The 19643-nt window shown below is 44.0% G+C and overlaps 1 protein-coding gene across 1 annotated transcript in view; it reads left to right on the forward strand.

Moving 5' to 3' along the window:
• Positions 1-703: 703 nt before the first annotated feature.
• The window catches only part of TIPARP (TCDD inducible poly(ADP-ribose) polymerase), a 29556-nt gene continuing 10616 nt past the window's right edge, over positions 704-19643 (forward strand). The window contains exons 1-2 of the mRNA XM_004598567.2: positions 704-905; positions 3903-4855. Of these exons, the coding sequence (XP_004598624.1) occupies positions 3948-4855 (908 nt within the window). The 5' untranslated portion in view covers positions 704-905; positions 3903-3947. The remainder of the gene's footprint in view (positions 906-3902; positions 4856-19643) is intronic.

Consider the following 19643-nt stretch of genomic DNA (forward strand, 5'->3'; position numbering starts at 1 on the left):
AGATTTTTCCACACACCGGCCCTGTAAGCGCCCTGAGGCCAGGCAAAGGGGCCTGGGCTCAACAAGGCTGCAGCCCTGCACCGACTACCTGCTGGGCAAGTAAGTGGCTCTCGGAGAGAATGAATAACTGAGCAGGGCGTTCGCGGGCTCGCCTCGCCAAACGCCCGGGACTGCAGGGCGCAGCCCGAGCCGCCCGTCCGGAGCGGGCCAGGCGACCCCGTCTGGTGGCAGCGGCTGCCGCAGCCCGGTGCCTCCTCTCCCGGTCGGCGGCGCCCGCGGCTGCAGGCAAATCCACAAAGGCAGCCGCACCGAAACGGGTCGTTCCGTTTCACATCCTCCCTCACATCGGGTGCCTCGGTGTTCCCGGAACAAAGTGACCCCCCATCTGTCGCCAGGCAGGTGCAGCCCGTCCCACGCAGCGCGCACCCTCCCGCTCCTCAGCGCGCGCGGACGCCGACGCCGAAGCCCACCCGGGACCCCGGCGGCCCGCGAGGGACACGCCCCCTCGCCGGAGCCCCGGGCCGCCGCACGGCCGCCCCGCGCACGCGCGCTCGGCGGGGGCGGGCCTCTCCGCGGGCACCCACTGGGCGCCCCGCCCCCTCACCCCACCCCACCCCCCGCCGCCCAGGCTCCGCCCCCACGGTGGGGCCCAGGCTCCGCCCCCGCGACGGGGCCGCCGGGAGGAGGCGACCGGAAGCCACTTAAAGCAGAGTCGAGGTGACAGGCGGGCGAGCTGGGACGCGGAGCGCGGCGGCGGCGGCTCTCTGCGCTCGAGCGGCGGAATGGCCCGTGCGCGGCTCTCCGCGTCTCTAGCCTGCCTGCCATAGACGCCGGCGCCCGTCTCCCGCTCGGCCCCTGGCGCGGACGCTGCCCGGGACGCCCGGTGACTCGCACCGCCCGTTCAGGTAAAGGGCTCCGGGTGGGCTCTGAGGAGAGGCGGCCGGGATGGCTGGCGCTGGCCTCGGGCCCCGGCTCCCCGCCGGCACAGTGCCGGGGCCCCTCAGAGGTGAATTGGGTTTTAGATTCTGCCTTTTGGGGGGGTGGTACCCAATTCACTCGGATCCCATCGGCAGCAGTATGGAATTCGTCTACACTTCTGAATGCTCTAAGTCATCGAGAGCCTCTGGCAGGTGGATCGTAGGGCGCTGAAGGTTCGGCCGGGGTCACCAGCCTCTGCCCCTTTTCCTCTGCGGCGGGGCGGGCAGGGGGCGCGTCCTGGCGGGCAGACCCCGGCCCTGGGTGGTGCGGATCAGCCCCTTGGCAGCCCCGGGGGAGGGCGCGGCGACGGCGCCCGGAGCCTGCGGGCCACCCGGCGCCCCGAGCTGCAGCCCTCAAGTTTGCAGGCTGCTTTCACAGCAACTTTTCGGGCTTCGCCTCCGGGGCGGTCGCCTCGCTGCCGCGGCGCCCGGGCAGCTCGGGTCGGCAGAGCCCCCGGAGAGTCGCCAGGCGGCAGGCATTCCCTGTGGGAGGCGCCGTGAGGGGCTCCCAGGGAGGCTCTGGGGCTGGGGGTGGGCTGCGTTCTCGGGGGCGCCCGGGCGGTGGATCTTGGGGCGCGGCAGGGGCGGGGTGCCTGGCACGGCCCCCTCGCCCCCTCTCCCGTGCGCCCCCGAGCTGTGCCAACGGCCGCGGCCGGCAGGAGGCGTCGCTCGGACCCGATCCTGGCGCCCGGGTGTCGCGCGGCCGCGGGCGGTTTCCCTCAGAGAGGTGATCGGCGCCCGCTGGGCAACCCGGGCGTCACGAGGTGAGAGGTGGCGCTCATTGTCGCCTGCAGCGGGGGACTGGAGGAAGTGGCTTCCAATCTTTTATTTTTTCTGTTATGCAAACTAATTGAGGAACCACTCGAGGTCTCTCTGCTTCCTCCCCGGTTTTGTTTCCGAGTTTGACGAGTGGCAATAACAGGAAAAGTTTCAGTGTGTGTATGTGTGTGTGTGTGTGTGTGTGTGTGTGTGTGTGTGCGCGCGCACGTGCACAGGCGCGCGTCTAAGTAAAATAGCTTTAGTGTCTGCTTTGCCTTGATCGGGTGTGATGGGGTGGTTTCGTGTGTGTGTGCGTGTGTGGGGGAGGGCACAGGCCGGCTTGGTGTGGTGGAGAGGGAATACCACAGTCTGTGCCAATTGTGCCTTGAGGCAAGAGCACGAGTGATGAATAATAACGCCTGGCTTGGCGGCGTTCCAGTTGATGTGTGTCTCATGTCAGATCCCTGCTTCGTGGAGCTTTCCCTGATAATGCCAGCTCCCGTGGAACTCTCCTGTGTTTCAGCCTTTTGCTTTTGTGTTTACCATGTGTACTGTTACACAGTACGTGTTTCATTTTTTTAATATTACTGCCTTTTTCTCATGGATTTATGAGCTGCTCCAGTAAGATGTTTAAGCCATTTTTCTGGGGGATTCCATTTTACCTTTCTTTTTTTTTTTTGACCCACAAATAGTAAAGCACGAGGCATTTGGTTACTTTTCTTCCGTAATTCAGCCAGCGGGTTAAGGTTATAATGGAATGTGCACTGGGTACTTCGTGCTGAGCACTGTGTTGGGCACGGAGGAGGTGTGTTGTGGTAAAACCTGGGTGCTTGCATTAAGTAACTCATCAGTCTCCTGGACAAAAAGAAAGCAGAGTTATTGCTAGACATCCTTTATCACTTGGTACAATCTCGGTGAATATTTTCAAATTTTAGTTTTTTCAAGATACCTTCTTGGAAGAATCTTTTTAGTATTGATGGTGCAACTATATGACTTTTGTTTAATTTTTTTTCTAGAATCTGCTTCCATTTGCGTTCTTGTTTTTTAAGCATGTACTTATGCAACTTTTATGAAGACACAGACCAGGAGTCACTTTTTGCAGTTTTTTAAAATACATTTTTTTAAAGATTTATTTTATTTTTATTGGAAAGTCAGATATACAGAGAGGAGGAGAGACAGAGAGGAAGATCTTCCATCCGATGATTCACTCCCCAAGTGACCGAAGTGGTTGGAGCTGAGCCAATCCAAAGCCAGGAGCCAGGAAGTTCCTCCAGGTCTCCCATGAGGGTGCAGTTTTCCAAGCTTTGGGCCATCTTCAACTGCTTTCCCAGGCCACAAGCAGGAAGCTGGATGGGAAGTGGAGCTGCCGGGATTAGAACCAGTGACCATATGGGATCACGGCGTGTTCAAGGCGAGGACTTTAGTTGCTAGGCCACCGCGCCCGTTGGTTTGTTTTTAACCGTGTGAAATAGGTGTTGCCGGGACTGAAAATGATTTTCCTGCAGCAGTGATAACACTTTGTGGGTTGCAGATGTAGCCCGATAACATTGATGGGGACTATTAAGTGAAACTTTCACTTTAACAGGTTCCTGGCTTTCCAATATAACATGTTGGTTGAGAACCCCTGTCTCCTGTGTGTGCCCTCATGTCTTAGGTTCACTTATTAACTAACTCTGAAGTTTATCTTTCATTTGGTGAAACTTTTTTTCCACTGACAAAAACTAACGTTTTGTCAACTCATGAGACAGGTGATAACATAAACAATTGTGAAGAAAACCACAGAGCTGAGATGTGGTTTCCCTTATGTCATCATTGAAACAATTACTCTAATTCAACATTTCTCACACCATACCCTCTCTGACCTTATGGTGAAACTCCATGCCCCAGAGTAATTACAAACTGTTACACATTGAGTCCATACTAAATGCCAGAGGGCCATTGAAAGACACTTTCTCATACTTTGCCTGTTGTAGGCTTCTGAATAGCCTTGGCTGCTGTGGAGCCTTTCTTTCTCAATAAAAATTACAATTGACCTCTAAGGCTGGATAGAGTGCCTGGATAGTCATTTTAGCTACTGAGTCACAGACCAAAACAAAACATTCTAATGAATGAATGGGATTCAGTTGTCAGTTTGCAAATGATCGTCTTCCTTCCTTTTCCTGGTAGGGTTTTTAGACTGAGGAGCAATTGGAGCTCATCCACAGCGTGGAAATGGACACCACCGAACCTGAGCCAGACTGTGTGGTGCGGCCTCCCTCTCCTGATGACTTTTCGTGCGAAATGAGACTCTCTGGGAAGATCACTCCATTAAAGACTTGTTTTAAGAAAAAGGATCAGAAGAGACTGGGAGCTGGCACCCTGAGGTCTTTGAGGCCAATACTAAACACTTTGCTGGAGTCTGGGTCACTTGAAGGAGTTTTCAGGTCTAGAGACCAGCATGCAAATGAGAGCAGCTTACAAGAAACCATGATGAAAAAACCCCTGGAAATCAATCCACCATGCCCACCAACTGAAAACGGTATGTCTGTGCTGATTCCTGATGGGACAGATGTCAGGGGCCAGATACCAGAGGCCCATCCTTCTGCTGATGCTCCAGAACAGGTGGTTTCGATCCAGGCTCACAGCTTTCCTCCAGAAACCATCAGTGGGACAGTGGCAGATTCCACACCAGGGCATTTACAAACGGACCTTTTACATTCGGTTTCAAGTGATGTTCCTGTTAGTCCTGACTGTATTGATAAAATCTTGGATTATGTTCCAGGGGTTTTCCAAGATGACGGTTTTACAATTCAGTACATATTGGACACCAGTGATAAGCTGAGTACTGAGCTCTTTCGGGACAAAAGTGAGGAAGCGTCCCTTGACCTTGTCTTTGAGCTGGTGAACCAGCTGCAGTACCATACTCACCAACAGAATGGAGTTGAGATTTGCATGGACTTTCTGCAGGGCACTTGTATTTACGGCAAGGATTGTCTAAAACACCACACAGTCTTGCCCTATCATTGGCAGATCAAGAGGACGACGACTCAGAAATGGCAGAGTGTATCCAATGATTCTCAGGAGCACTTGGAAAGATTTTACTGTAACCCAGAAAATGACAGAATGAGGATGAAGTATGGGTATGTATTTATAGCAGCTTACGAAAATGGTGTTAAATGCCATTGAGATGGTAGACACTAAAGCCTGGTGGAATAGAATGGTTTCTTTCGCTAGTAATTGTTTTTTTTCTTCTCCACTGCTGTTCTTTTGACTTTTTACTGCCCTAGTTTTTAGTCGAGTGCAGGCCATCAACTGGACAAATTCAGATGTCACGCTGTTTAGTGAATGGGACATTACATGTACATTGAATGTTGTGAGTCAAAGTTTTCAAAGCGTCCATGCTGATTCTTACTGTAACTTAAATAACAAATAATAATAATCATCTAATTTTAAAGTTCTTACCTGTTGAAGATTTTATGTATTTGAAAGAGTGATGGGGGCGGAAGAGAAAGAGATCTTCCATCTCTGGGTTCACTCCTCAGATGGTTACAACAGCCAGGGGAATCCATGAGCTGGAAGGTCCATCCCGGGCTTTTCCCGGGGAGCTGGACCAGAAGTGGAGCAGTGGTACACAAACTAGCATCCATATGCGATGCCATGGCCTAGGTGGAGGCTTACCTGCCATGCCACAGTGCTGGTTCCAGTTTGGAGATTTCTGTGAGCCTCATTTTGAAAGCTATAAACACTTTTCTAGCCATGATTCTGGAGTTTCTCACATACTTCTGAAACATGCCAATGCATCATGAGTCTATTTTTACTATTAAGTTTATCCTACAATTCAGGGGTTACTTATTTATTAATTTTGCTGTATGTGTGTTACGTGTATGCTTGTTCATGCAGGGACTATTTTAAACATGGAGCAGTCTAACAGTGAAAGGAGATTTGTGTTGTTGGATATCACCTACATAAAAACAAGTTTTTGCAAGATGTGTGTTGTGTATGTATGTATAAAATTCAGTTTACATAGTATGAGTGTCTACACAATCACTAGGAGCTAACATTTCCATATCCAAAATCTTCATTAATTGAACTTTAAGGTGAAGAAACTGGTTGCCACATACAAAGTTGCTGGCAGAAAAATGTATGATAAACATTAACCTTTCTAAATTATTTTCTCCTGTAGTGTAGGAAATTAAAATGTGTAGTGTCTAGCTGTGTATGACCAAGGGTAAGGGTTAGACTTGAATGGGGCAAGAGAGACCTCTGTGCATGCCACTTGAATTTGAATAGTGTCAAGTTGGCAGCCTTTTAGATAAGGTTTGGCCTGGGATAGTACTGATAGACATAACCTATAGGAAGGGAAGTATATTGTCTATCTGTCCCAACTCATAAGTTCAGGAGAAGACCTCATTGAAAGTCATCTTTGTTCACAGATAGTTGGTTTTGTACTACCCAGATGGCTGGCAGGTCAGCAAATAGTGGCAATAGGTCATTTCCAAGTTGTCTAATTATGTTAGTGTTGATGGCAGCCCTGTGTATTCTGACATGCTTCCAGAGTATTGTTGGCATTACAGAAACCTGTTCTGTTCCCGTGTAGTATGGGGTAAATGATTTTCTTCAGTTGTATAGTACACAGGTCACCTTGATTCTCAAGAAGTTAGACCTTTACATCTTTTTTGAAAGATGAGAAACTGTAAAGTCCAAGGTCAAACTTACTACCTAGAAGACCCTTTGAAATAAAAGTAAGGTCACATCTAGAAAGTAGTTTTCCTGGCTAAATTTCTTATCTTGGTGATATAATGCATTCAGGACTACCTCTTGCTTAGGTAGCAAAAATCTTAAATTCAGGTATTTTTAGTTTTGTTAAAACCAGCATTAGAAGAGAGAAAAATTTCCCATTTTATCTTAAGAATCTGGTGAAGTATTGTCCAAAATCTCTGATGCCCATGAGCTAGCAATTTTAATTGCTATGTCAAGGGCAATTAATTTTATGTACTCTCAAAACCACTCTAATCCTTCCATCTCCAGATTGCAAAGCTGCAGAACAGTGCCTTGCACTTCACTTTGAGGAAGCACATTTCCAGTCTGCCGAGCACTTGAGCATTTGGGGACATTAAGTGTCTATCCGTTTGAATTGGTCAGGAAGAATCTACCAGGATTACTGTTGAACACATTACTTTCTGTAACTAAGCAAAGCAAGATAGTCATTTTCATCTCAGAAAATCCAGGTGCTCTCAGGTCAGCAGCATACTGGCTGCTTTATGCTGTGATAGGATGACTTTGCTGAAGAGTACTCATAGACACAAAATTATAAGCATGCATTGTTGCATTAGTTAGAAAGCAGCTACAGTGTGTGCTTGATTTCCAAATCAGTATTTTTTTAAAGATTTATTTTATTTTTATTACAAAGTCAGATATACAGAGGAGAAACAGAGAGGAAGATCTTCTGTCCGATGATTCACTCCCCAAGTGAGTGCAACGGTCAGTGCTGTGCCGATCCGAAGTCGGGAACCAGGAACCTCTTCCGGGTCTCCCACGCGGGTGCGGTGTCCCAAGGCTTTGGGCCATCCTCCACTGCTTTCCCAGCCACAAGCAGGGAGCTGGATGGGAAGTGGAGCTGCCGGGATTAGAACCGGCGCCCATATGGGATCCCGGGGCTTTCAAGGCGAGGACTTTAGCCGCTAGGCCACGCCGCCGGGCCCCCTCCAAATCAGTTTTAATGAAGTAAACTAATGTTTGACACTTAGGAGATGAAAAGCGTAAATGAATTATCGCTGCTACTGCATTGGTTAGTAGCAGTACGTGGTCCAGCTTAACAAAATAGCAAAAAGCATTAGCTGTTAATTAGTGGTAAAGTGAAGTTCTAAGTGGCCTACAAGAAGAAATCTAAGGTTGTAGATAACTAAGTGTCAAAAATTAGGCATGTGGTAAGTTGACCTGTGGTCATTGCAACCTGGTTTTCCTTGTGTTCCAAAGCGATGTTGTGTTTCCTGGCAACAAGATGCAGATAACGTCGTGTTGAACCTTGCTGAGAGATTCACAAACAAGCTGGAGCAGCCCAGGTTCACATGGTTACCACATTATTTGGCTAAAGCTCTGAATCTCTGTGGTCAGGCCTGTAAAGCTGGTATATCTGTGCAAATTGCGCACAACCAGGAAGTTTGTGTTCAGCTGTGTATGCGCCCTGTTTAGACCCAGTAGTCTTTGGATTCAGAACTAATGAATGACAACTGTTGATCCCACTGGTTTTCAGTTGTTTATATGACTTGGTAAATCATTATCATGTACTATGTCCATAATTTCTTCATTGTGGAACTGGGGAAAGTTCATAGTGCTTGGTCTGCTGCAGACACAAAGTTTATCTATTCAAATGATAGATGAATTCTTTAGTTTGATTTGCAAAGTTACAGATTTAACATATACATGATCTTTTAAACTGAGGATTTCTATAATAGGTGCTTATTTGGTTAATGGTAATGAAATTATGATATAATCCCACTTTTTTCACTCTGCCGTAAATGTCTAAAGATAACTTTTTTCCATTTTTTATTATATATATATTTTTAAAGATTTATTTTATTGTTATTACAAAGTCAGATATACCGAGAGGAGGAGAGATAGAGAGGAAGATCTTCCGTCCGATGATTCACTCCCCAAGTGAGCGCAACGGCCGGTGCTGTGCCGATCCAAAGCCAGGAGCCAGGAAGTTCTTCTGGGTCTCCCATGCATGTGCAGGGTCCCAAGGCTTTGGGCCGTACTCGACTGCTTTCCCAGGCCACAAGCAGGGAGCTGAATGGGATTAGAACTGGCCACAAGCAGGGAGCTGCCAGGATTAGAACCTGCACCCATATGGGATCCCGGGGCGCTCAAGGCGAGGACTTTAGCCACTAGGCCACGCCACCGGGCCCCATTTTTTTGAATTATAGTTTTGATAATTGTTACATAGTTAAAAAGGTTCAAGGGCTACAGGAAAGAGGGTAAGACTAGTATTTCTACATTGTTTCCTTCATGTATCTGAGGTAAAGGGGGATACTGAGGGAGAAGCCCCACCCAGTCTCCCACCCACCCCAGGTCCCTGATGTGGGGCATGCTCCGACGGTCCTGCTCAAGTGGTTTTGATAGTTCACCAGTTATGAATTGCTGCCAATCTCGCCACTCCAAGCATGATGAGGTCGTTGAAGAATCCACTGATTGACATAGTCCATCATAGAGTCTCCGTTTGCCCAGTTTTTCACTGTCAACATATAGCTGAGGTGGTTGATTGACTTGTTCTGTCCTCTGTTTTTTCATGGTTAGGAGATAACATACTTTCAGCATCAGCTAGAACCTAGGTGTAAATACCAACTTCCTGGATTTAATTCTGAATCTTCTTTTGCACATGGGATGGACTTGAAGAATTTCCAAAATCCAACTATGCACTTGAGAATACAACCTTGAATGTTATATTTTCAATTAATAAAGCACAGTGTCTTAACAGTTTAGGTACTCATCCTTAATAGAAGATGATATTGGATGGCAGCACTAGGCATTTTTGAAAAAGTCTTTTCAACTGCGTGGAATACTGTACTTTAAAATTATAGAGGCAGTGCAAAAATCTCGTAGAGCAACTGAGATGACCATCAGCTTTACATTTTATATATTTTAAAGATTTGTTTACTTTAAAGGCAGATTTACAGAGAGAAGCAAGATATTCCATTTGCTGCTTCAATCCCCAAGTGGCCTCAATGGCCAGAGCTGAGATGATCTGAAGCCAGGAGCTTCTTCCGGGTCTCCCATGTGGGTTACAGGGTTTCAAGACTTTCAGCCATCCTCTGATTTCCTTCTAGGCCACAAGCAGGGAGCTGGATGGGAAGTGGAGCAGCTGATGCTCCCTCATGGGGTGCTGATGCATGCAAGCAGAGGATTAGCCAATTGAGCCATCACACTGGCCCTACATTCTTTTGTAAGTTTGCCAGACTAGTCTTATAATTATTGCCAGTCAAAAACAAGGAAAGAACACACTGGAGGAAATATGACTGATCATTTGTGATTCTAAATGTATCAGGAAAGAGTGGGGGTAAGAAAAAAGCTCAAATTCTGAATCCATGGCTGTTTTTTTTTCTCATGATAGTATATTTTCCTTTTTTGTTGGAATTAGTAATTAATGCTTGTTGATTAGAGTTTTACTTCAGATTCAAATATATTGTCATAGTCTTAGTTGCTGGGTGATGTTGATAGCTGATTGCTTGTATAAGTCTTTTAAATCTGGTCAAGCAACAGTACCATTAGATGGTTTCACAGAAACTAAGACGTATATGCATATTCATGAAAATAGAAAGCATGTACTCTTGTAGTTTGTATGACTTGCAGAATGAATGATCTAAACTAAAGCAAGTTCCTAAGTGAACTCAACTAGAATAGCTGCATTAGTCAAGTGAATGCTGGCTTACACAGCTGCAATGGTGTAGGAACTAATTCATTCTTATTATTGATAACACAGGAGAGAGAAGAACAGCTGAAACTTACTATGCCTTGTGACTTTTTGGTATTTCTTGAATATACACAGCTGTATGAGTTCAAATTTATTTTTAAAATTCCTGCCTAAGAAAGAGCTCCATAAGCGAGAACTGTTTGAAGTGACTTTCAAAAATGTGTGCCTGTACTTTAGGGTAAAGCAATCCAATGAATTTTTTTTGTAGTCTTTACACTGCTATTTACATATGAAATAAAACTAATTGGCATCTATCTGAGCTAATCTGGAGACATTACTGAGTATGTGTAGAGCTATCATGGGAATCAATAGCAATCATTCATTATTTCCATTTTGATTTTTCATCAATAAGCAGCTGTCACCTGGCATTAGGTTAGGGTCAGAGTTTTCCTGATATATTTACAGTAATGAATATGAACCTTGCAAAAAGCCAAAGACGTAACTTTTAAGTCAGATATTTGAAAGAAACGACTTACAGTATGATAATCCCAAAAGCAGTTGCATGAAATGTTATATAATTTGGTGATGCATTGACTCCAAACCTTTAATTTTTGTTGTAAATAAGGAAAGGAAGAGTACTAACTTCGTTCAACATTTAATGCTTCATTATGCATATAATGAGCATGCCAAAAATGCTACTTTTGATGTGCTAATATACATTTCTTGTTATAACCAGAGTTTCTAGATTGTAGAGTTATTTTCTGTCATAAAATAAAGGGAGATTAATCAATTCTGAGAGCTCCTGATGATGGCCAGTGACCCTCAGTTTCCTCCTGGGCTTTGGGCCTATCTGTAAGGGATGTAGCAGTATGTAGCTTGTGTAAACCTTGTCTGTCAAAGCAATGTTACTAAAATCTAGTCTGTGGAGAGTGTGACTGGCTGGATGCGCCCTCTTCTGCTATTCCCTAGCTTGAGACCCTGCATTCTTCGTCCTTTGTGATGGTGATAATCCTAGATTGCTTTTAGTCTTAAGTCAACAACCAGTCTCCTAATTGTGATAGTTGCATATCACTTCTGCAAAGGGAAAAAAATGCATCCTGAGTTATAAAATAATTATTCTGGCACAACTCTGTAAATCTGGTTTAAATCCGACACTGGTAGGTTTTGAAGGTAAACTTACGTTGAAAGTATCAGATTTTCTTTTTATTTATTAAGCTCTAGAGAGACAATGAGTGATTTTCTGCCATTGAAAGACACTGGAGTGCTGAAGAGTGAGCTGTTTTCTGTTTCATTCTGGGTTTGAAATTGTTAGGTAGTAGCCCACACTCTTGAGTTGAACTGTTCTTTGCAACACCATAAACACAGAGTGCACAAAGGAAAGAGCTAAGAGTGTAGTTGAGAATCTGTAGGTGCAAAGGAGGCATATTTTAGACACGAAGGAATTCCTTGAGCAAAGCTAAATACTTGTTTTTGTATAATTATCAGAAGTTAGCTTTTATATTTAGTTTTATGATACTGCTTTCTAGGAACCAGGAATTGTACTGCAGATAAATACACCACTACTTAAAATTTCTTCTTGCAAATGTTAAGCCTAAGCCAGCCTGATTCCAGAAACATTGTGAAAGCTTCAAATTTTCATATAGATAATTCCTTGGAATTTGAAATTATGAGTGTTATGTTCTAACACACATTTTGAAATTTTATACGTTCCATCCATTCAACCAATTTTGCAATATCTTACGGTTGATTTTTGCAAAAGATAGTATTGCCGACCAGCTAAGTGAAACAAAATGTATCTGTCCCTGGTCTTTCTCTGTTCTGTGCTGTTTACTTACTTGTAATACCCAGTTGACCAATGAAGAACCTTTGCATAGTCATCCCTATGAAAAGATAAACTCTTTGGCTATTGAGGATGCTGGAATGACTGCCTCTTGCGTTCTGCTGAAACCAGTGATTTTCAAATATGTGTGCTGTAATAAGTTGTGTAAAGAGTGTATCAGAGGGCCCGGTGCGGTGGCCTAGCTGCTAAAGTCCTTGCCTTGAACGTCCCGGGATCCCATATATGGGCACCAGTTCTAATCCCGGCAGCTCCACTTCCCATCCAGCTCCCTGCTTGTGGCCTGGGAAAGCAGTGGAAAATGGTCCAAAGCCGTAGGACCCTGCACCCGTGTGGGAGACACAGAAGAGCTGCTGGCTCCTGGCTTTGGATCGGCGCGCACTGGCCGCTGCGGTCACTTGGGGAGTGAATCATCGGACGGAAGATCTTCCTCTCTGTCTCTCCTTCTCTCTGTGTATCCGGATTTGCAACAAAAATAAAATAAATCTTAAAAAGAAAAAGTGTTAGAATTTCCCCTAAGTTGTTTGAGAGCTGAGTTAATTTGCTTTCTTTCAGCAAACACAAGTGGTGTTGCCTTTAAGCATTCAGAAAGATTTGTGCATGGGTTGGATGGTGAAGCAGCACTTGCCACAATGATTGGAAATATTGGGTTACTAACATTTCTCTTTATTACACTGGCTTTCCCTCCCGCGCCTAACAAAAGGATTTGTGCTCTAGAGTTCTCTCCTCCCCGTTTTTGCCAGCATTCAGTGGTCAGAGAATGGCGGGGTTGGGGACTTCCGGGTGAACTCTGGCGCTGTGTTTTGGGAGTCTTGCACCTTGTGAGCTCACAGCCCTCACAGCTGACAGGGCGTGGAAAGGGCACACAGCACAGAACACTCTGAATAATTTCCTGCTGCGGTTGGTTTTTGGTTTCTGACTGTCACCTGGCCCAGCTCTTTCGTTTCCAGGCATTGAGAGAATAAAAATAAGCACAGGAGCAATACTGGGTTTGCCTTCCAGGGTTCACTTACTCATCCTCGTATGTATGTATGAAACAGAAAGAACTTTTCTTGCTTGCTGTCTGAAATTTGGATTTCCCAAATGCTGCCAGCCATCTGAAACATTGTGTAAAGTGTTCTACAGTTAATTTGCTACTAAAAAGTAATTTAGGCTATCCTAACTAATTGATAAAATAGAATCTGTCAGAGAAACTTGGCTTTGTATATTTCCTCTGTGCCAGAATAAGTTTAACACTGTGTTGAAAGCCTTTGCAATAATAGTTTGCAAAACCTGGCCAGCAGAGCAATTTTCTTTCTTTTAAAGATGTATCATTCTTGGAAAGGCAGATTTACAGAGAAAAGGAGAAACAGAAACATCTTCCATCTGCTGGTTCACTCCGCAAGTGGCTGCAGCAGTCACAGCTGAGCCAATCCGGAGCTCGGAACTTCTTCTGGGTCTCCCACACTGGCACAGGGTCCCAAGGCTTTGGGCCATTCTCTGCTGCTTTCCCAAGCTACAAGCAAGGAGCTGGATAGGAAGTGGAGCAACCGGGATATGAACTGGCACCCATATGGGATGCAGGTGACTGCAGGTGGAAGACTAGACGGCTGAGTCATTGTATTGGCCCCAAAACTTTACTAATCAGTCGCTCACAGAGGTATTTATTTATCTTCATCGAAATCAGTAACTGTATAATTTAAAGTAGTATATGACAAGATATATAACTTAAAAACTAGTCTATGCTTTTTGTTTCAACAGTTCCTGTAAAAATGTTTCACTTCCTCATCAGGTTGTGGTTGAGAGGTTATGTGTCACTTGTTACGTTCTAGTCTCAGGACATGTGACTGAACTTAGATCAAACTTAAGGTTGTATGACAATTCTAGTATCTTCAGGGTGCAAAATTTGATCCCATGCCTCCATAAATAGATAACAATGTGATCTTCTGATCACATAACTGTAATTATTATTTATGCAAGGTTTTAAGCTTTCTGTGTTTCAGTAGAAAGTTGATTTGGTATTTCCTCTTAAGCTCTAGCTTCGTAATAAAACCACAAAAAAGACAGTGGACAGTATTTTATTAGCTGCTTTTCCTGAGGTGAATACTGTAATTTGCTTTTAGAGGTTGCATTGGGGAGGGGAGCCTCCAATGTAGGATCTTATTTGTTCATGATTTAGCAAACATTTTAATGTGTCCAAATGCCTGTATCTTAGTATAAAGCTTGAGATTAAGCTGTGTGTAGATCTTCATGTATTTCTGAAGATCATACAATTACAAAAGCTTTAAAGAAGGGTTACCTTTCATTTAGGGAATTGACTTCTTTTTTGATCCTTTGTCTTGTTCTGTCTTTTTTTTTTTTAAGATTCGTTCATATCAAAAAGTCAGATATATAGAGAGGAGAGACAGAGAGGAAGTTATTCTGTCCAATAATTCACTCCCCAAGTGACCACAATGGCTGGTGCTGCGCCAATCCAAAGCCAGGACCTGGGGCCTCTTCCAGGTCTCCCATGCAGGTGCAGAGTCCCAAAGCTTTGGGCTGTCCTCAACTGCTTTCCCAGGCCACAAGCAGGGAGTTGGTAGGGAGCAGGGCTGCTGGGATTAAAACTGGTACCCATATGTGATCCCGGAGTATACAAGGTGGGATACAAGGTAGCTCAGCCACTGAGCTACTGCACCAGGCCCATAACCTGTTTTTTAAGTTGTCCTTGGAGGAACTAAAAGTTCAGCACATACTTTCTAAAAGTTGATCTCCAAAATTGCATTTTAAAATGGGAGTGCCAGCCCAAAATATTTGGAGGTCTTTAGAACCATTAGATAAATCCATGATCTGCAATTTTATGTCAGTGGCTTTACTGACTGAGCTGACAGTGGTAATCTGCCCTGAGTGCATCAGAGTTGCCTTAGCAGTAGGTATATTCATTTCATTGTCAACATTTTCTTCATCTACCCGGAAAGGTCCATACACATAACAGTGTCAACTCCCACTTTTGAATTTGGGTGCTTGCGTGTTTATAGCTGTTTACAAATAGAAAGGCGGGGGGGTGGAATCCATTATTATCAAGACCCAATGTCACAATGTGGAAATTAGGTATAGAATTTTAACCTCTTTGAATAAAGATATTGTTTTGAATGGAAGCATTTATAGATGAGCCTCCCTCAACTGCCCTGTGCTGTTTGTGAGGCAATGTTAGTAAAATCAGTTAACAGTTCTTTTAATGCATAAAGGTGTGACTACATAGTTCTCTCAAGTTTAGTAACTACAAATGCTTTCACAAAGTATGTTGGTATTGTGTATGCCACAGTTTTGAGCCTCATCACCTTGCAACAAATTTGAAGGGATATATAAGTGAGATATTCCATTACTAAAGGAGTTCCTGGGAACATCAAAACCAGCTGTATTGTGTGTGCCTGTAAAATTTCTTTAGCAGCAGCAAGCATATCCCATCTATCATGTCTTTCTAAAGCCAATAGCAGAAAATCCTAAATACTTTGCAAGCTGCATTTAATCTGTATCTTCTGTCACTTTGACCCTCAATTTTGGGAGGCATTTTCATTTTATATGTCATAGTAATTACATAAAAGGATCTAGCAATCTGAATTGGTTACTCTAGCTGATTAGGGTGGGTGTTAGTAATAGGAGGTCACACGAGTTTCCTTGTAGAAATTAGTTAACAGGCAGGAAGCCAAGGTTCCAAAGTCTAATAGATTTGGTTAAAACTGTAGAACAGGGCCAGCGCAGTGGCATAGAGAGCTAATTCTCTGCCTGCGGCAGCTTCAGCCCATATAGGCACTGGTTTGGTTCCCAGCTGCTCCATTTTGATCCAGCTGCCTGCTTCTGGTCTGGGATTGCAGCAGAGGATGACGCAAAGCTATGGGCCGCTGCACCCACCTGGGAGACCCAGGGGGAAGTTCCTGGCTCCTGGCTACAGATTGGCTAAGCTTCAGCCATTTCTGTTATTTGGGAAGTGAACCAGCCAATGGAAGGTCTCTCCCTCTCTTTCTGTCTCCTCTCTGTGAATCTACCTTTCAAACAAAAATAAATAAAATAACACTACAAAATCTGAGTTTAGAAAAGTTTATACATGCTTGACTTTTGCCGAAGTTTGAGTTGTATGTTTATATACATTAGCTTTCCAATATAAACCTATTCTGCTTCTTATAGTTCCTGTCTTACTTGAGGAACTCCAGTGACCACTCAGATCAGAAAGATGGGATACTTTCCCCCATTTGATCATTCTTCATGCAGTTGGATTCTCATTCTAAATGCTTTTCATATCACCCCTACCATTGTGTTACCTTAATCCTGTCATCGTTGGCCTCTGTGCAATTGTAATAGCTATAGAATAATAGAAATAAAAAATGTTAATATTCAGCAGATGATGCTTGTCTGTACTTCCTTACCTTTTTGTAATCCACCACAGCCAAAATTAAATAACAGTCCTTTTGCACCACAGGCAAACCTGAACCTTGCAAATCCACCAGTGGTTTCTGTGGCCCGCCCATGGGATCAAGTGCTAACCTCTTAACCCAGCACACAAAGCTCTTCATTATCTGGCCCCAGCCAGGCTCTTGAGGCCAGCCTTTATCTCATGCTGTCTGCCTAATACGCTCATGGGCCCTGACCACCCACGTGAAATGCGTGTGCTTCTTGCAGTCTCCTCGCGCAGGCCTCCTGCCTGTGGTGTCCTGCATCTGTTGTCGGTCCGGGGGGGGGGGCTAAGCAGGCTTGGCTCATGTTTCCTCCTCTGGAACAGCTCCCTTGACCACCTTTCAGGGAAAGTGAAACTTCCCTGGAGAGGCGGCCGTGGGTCGTTCCTGTCACGGGCTCTTTGCAGTTACTTTGAATATGTTAAATATGTGTGGGAGAAATGCTGTGTGGAGCATACTTTCTGTGTGTCGGTGTCTGTATGTTGGGAAATGTTGGCTTAATTGGTATTTGAATTATTTGCTAAGAGAAGCAGCCATTGTTACAAAGAATCTCAGTGATGGAACTGGGTGTCCTTTTCAGCATTTTAGGTTCTCTTACTATCTCGCTTCTTACAGTCGTTCATGTGGTAGTTTGATGGCAGACTGTTCAAATTCATTTTTATAGCAAAACTCAAAAACCAATCTTGATCGATGTAGCTATGTGAGACAGAGGGTGGGCTTCAGTTTGCTGATTTACTCCTCAAATGCCTGCACTGGCCAGGGTGAAGTCCGGCCTCCGACTACAGCAGCCTGGGCTGGTACTGTCAGCGTTGCTTCAGGGTGCTGAAGTCAGGAGCTTGGAACTCATTAAGGAACCTGGATATGGAAGCCAGCGTCTGTTGTCTGCCAGGGTCTGCTTTAGCTGGAAGCTGGAATCAGAAGTAGTCAGGACTTGGGTTTAGGTACTTTGAGTCACGGCTATTGTATATGTCAGGCCAATGTCAGGCCAAGTACAAGTTTTTTCTGTTTGCATTTTCACACATCTAGTATTTGCTACTTCGACCCTTTATTTCAATCTGCTCAGTTAAGTTCCCATCCTTAACACCTCAATGCTCAGGGTGAACTTAGTTCCTCGTTTCATGACCTGACATGCATACATACACCTTCCTTTTCCTGTCTTTTTTCTTTGTTTTACTACTTTCACCAAAAAAAAGCATTTATTTTTATTTGAAACCCAGATTTTACACAGGGAGGAGAGGTTCAGAGACAGGATCTTCCATCTGCTGGTTTACTTCCCAAATGCCTGCAACAACCAGAGAGCTGATCTCAAGTTGGGAGCTTCCAGGTCGTCTACCAAAGACTTTGGCCGTCCTCCACTACTTTCCCAGTCCTAAGTAGAGGTGGAGCAGCCAAGACAAACCCACTACTCCTGTGGGGTGCCACTGCCACAAGTGGAGGATTAGCGTGCTGTGTCATTTCACTGGCTTCTGACACCTTTCACCTTACCTTTTATACCCTACCTCATATTTCTTTGTTATATTTTAGGGTATCTCAAAGCGTTATTTGGAATTGGAAGTCGTAAGTTTATTTGGGTGCACAAAAACCACGTTTTCATAATGTATAGAAAATGCTTATTAACGAAACTTTATACAGAATTTCAAAATCTTTGCACAAAAACACACCTATACTTTTCCACAAGTCATTTGCAGTTACTGTGTGCCTGTGACTAAAAGGTTCCCCTTTCTAAGTCTTGCTCCTGTCATCTGCCTGCTTTTCCTAAAAGAAGCAAAGTACCTGAAGAGCTCTGTACTCACCTCATGTTTAAATAGTTCTGTTACAGAAAACTACCATTTTTCCTGAATTTTATCCATTCCTGGATACCACTAAGAACTTAAATTCTTTGTCTTCTCATTACCTGAATCTGCTTGGCTCTGCTGGGAATTTCCTGCCTGTCTGGCTGTGTTGCTCCTGAAGCCCCTGTGCCATAGGGATCGCATCTCTTTGATTCTTTGTTGCCTGATTCAGTTCACCATTACCACACAGATTCCCAACTGCTTTGTACTGTTAGAAAGCACGGTTTGGTAAAGCTTGGGAGCCTTTGGCATCTGTATTGCACACACATACTGATGCCGATCATGAAGGGAAGAAACTCCTGGCTTTGGGCGTTTATAAGATTCTAAGAGATAGCAGGTGGTAAAATTAATCTTAAAAAGATAATTTAATGTTTTTTAAATTTGTTATTTTGCTTCTGTCAATCTTAGAAAAACATATTGAAAGTAAAATGGAACTAAAACATTACTTTGATACATCAATCCAAGGAACAGTTGATTGTACTAAATTAGGATTTGTCATAGAAATTTCATAATACCCCAAGGACTGAAATACATGGAGAATGCAGCAAAAGCTGCAGTTGTCAAGGTCTTTCTCATGCAAATCCTCATTTATGAAGTCTCAATAACGTAGGCTTACAGAGAAAGTGCTACAATGATGTCCAGAATACAATCCAATATAAACAGCAAACAACACCGGCTGTCGTATACATGTTAGCACAGTGAACTCCTCGAAGGAAATATTAAGGATCTGTTAGCTCATATTTGGGAACATTTTCTGGAAAATAAGTTTACATGAGGAAAACGTGTTTAGAAACTTGAAATGGTCTTGAGGGTTAAAGGTATGTATTCCTCTTTCCAATCGTAGCAGTAGGTTCTCTAAACAAATGAAAATTGCTTAAGGCAACTTGGTATGATGTCTAATGTAGTTATGAGAGTTGCATTTTTTAGGGGTTTTTAGAATTCCCAGTAATTTTTCCTTTTTTATGTAAATATTCCTATTTATCAGAAATTATTTTAAAGAAGCAATGACCATGCATGACTTTAAATTGTTTTACTGTCTGATTTCCATTGTCCATGCTTAACTAAAATTATATGCATTTTTAAAATGCACCCTATTCTTTAGTACTCTTTTTGAACAAAAAGTTTGGGTTTCTGGGGAAGTCTTTAGAAATTGTTGAATAATCTGCCTTCTTACAAGTTGTATACCTCTTGACACCATCAATGGAGTAAGTGGTTTGACCTTCATTCTTAAAGAGTAAGACCTTATTCACAAATTGGGAACAAGTCAAAATGTGGTAAGAAGTAAATTTTCTGAGAACTAAATTTTGTTGTCAAAGGTATGTTGAGGCAATAATCAGTATTCAAGGAAGAAAGGGAATGAATTGTCTTGGGTTTGGAAGGAAGCTTTCTCATTATTATTTTAGCTTCTATTTTTAATTGATATAAAGTGTGGAAGGAAAC

The sequence above is a fragment of the Ochotona princeps genome, chromosome 3, assembly GCF_030435755.1.
Source record: "Ochotona princeps isolate mOchPri1 chromosome 3, mOchPri1.hap1, whole genome shotgun sequence".
Taxonomy (NCBI): Eukaryota; Metazoa; Chordata; class Mammalia; order Lagomorpha; family Ochotonidae; genus Ochotona; species Ochotona princeps.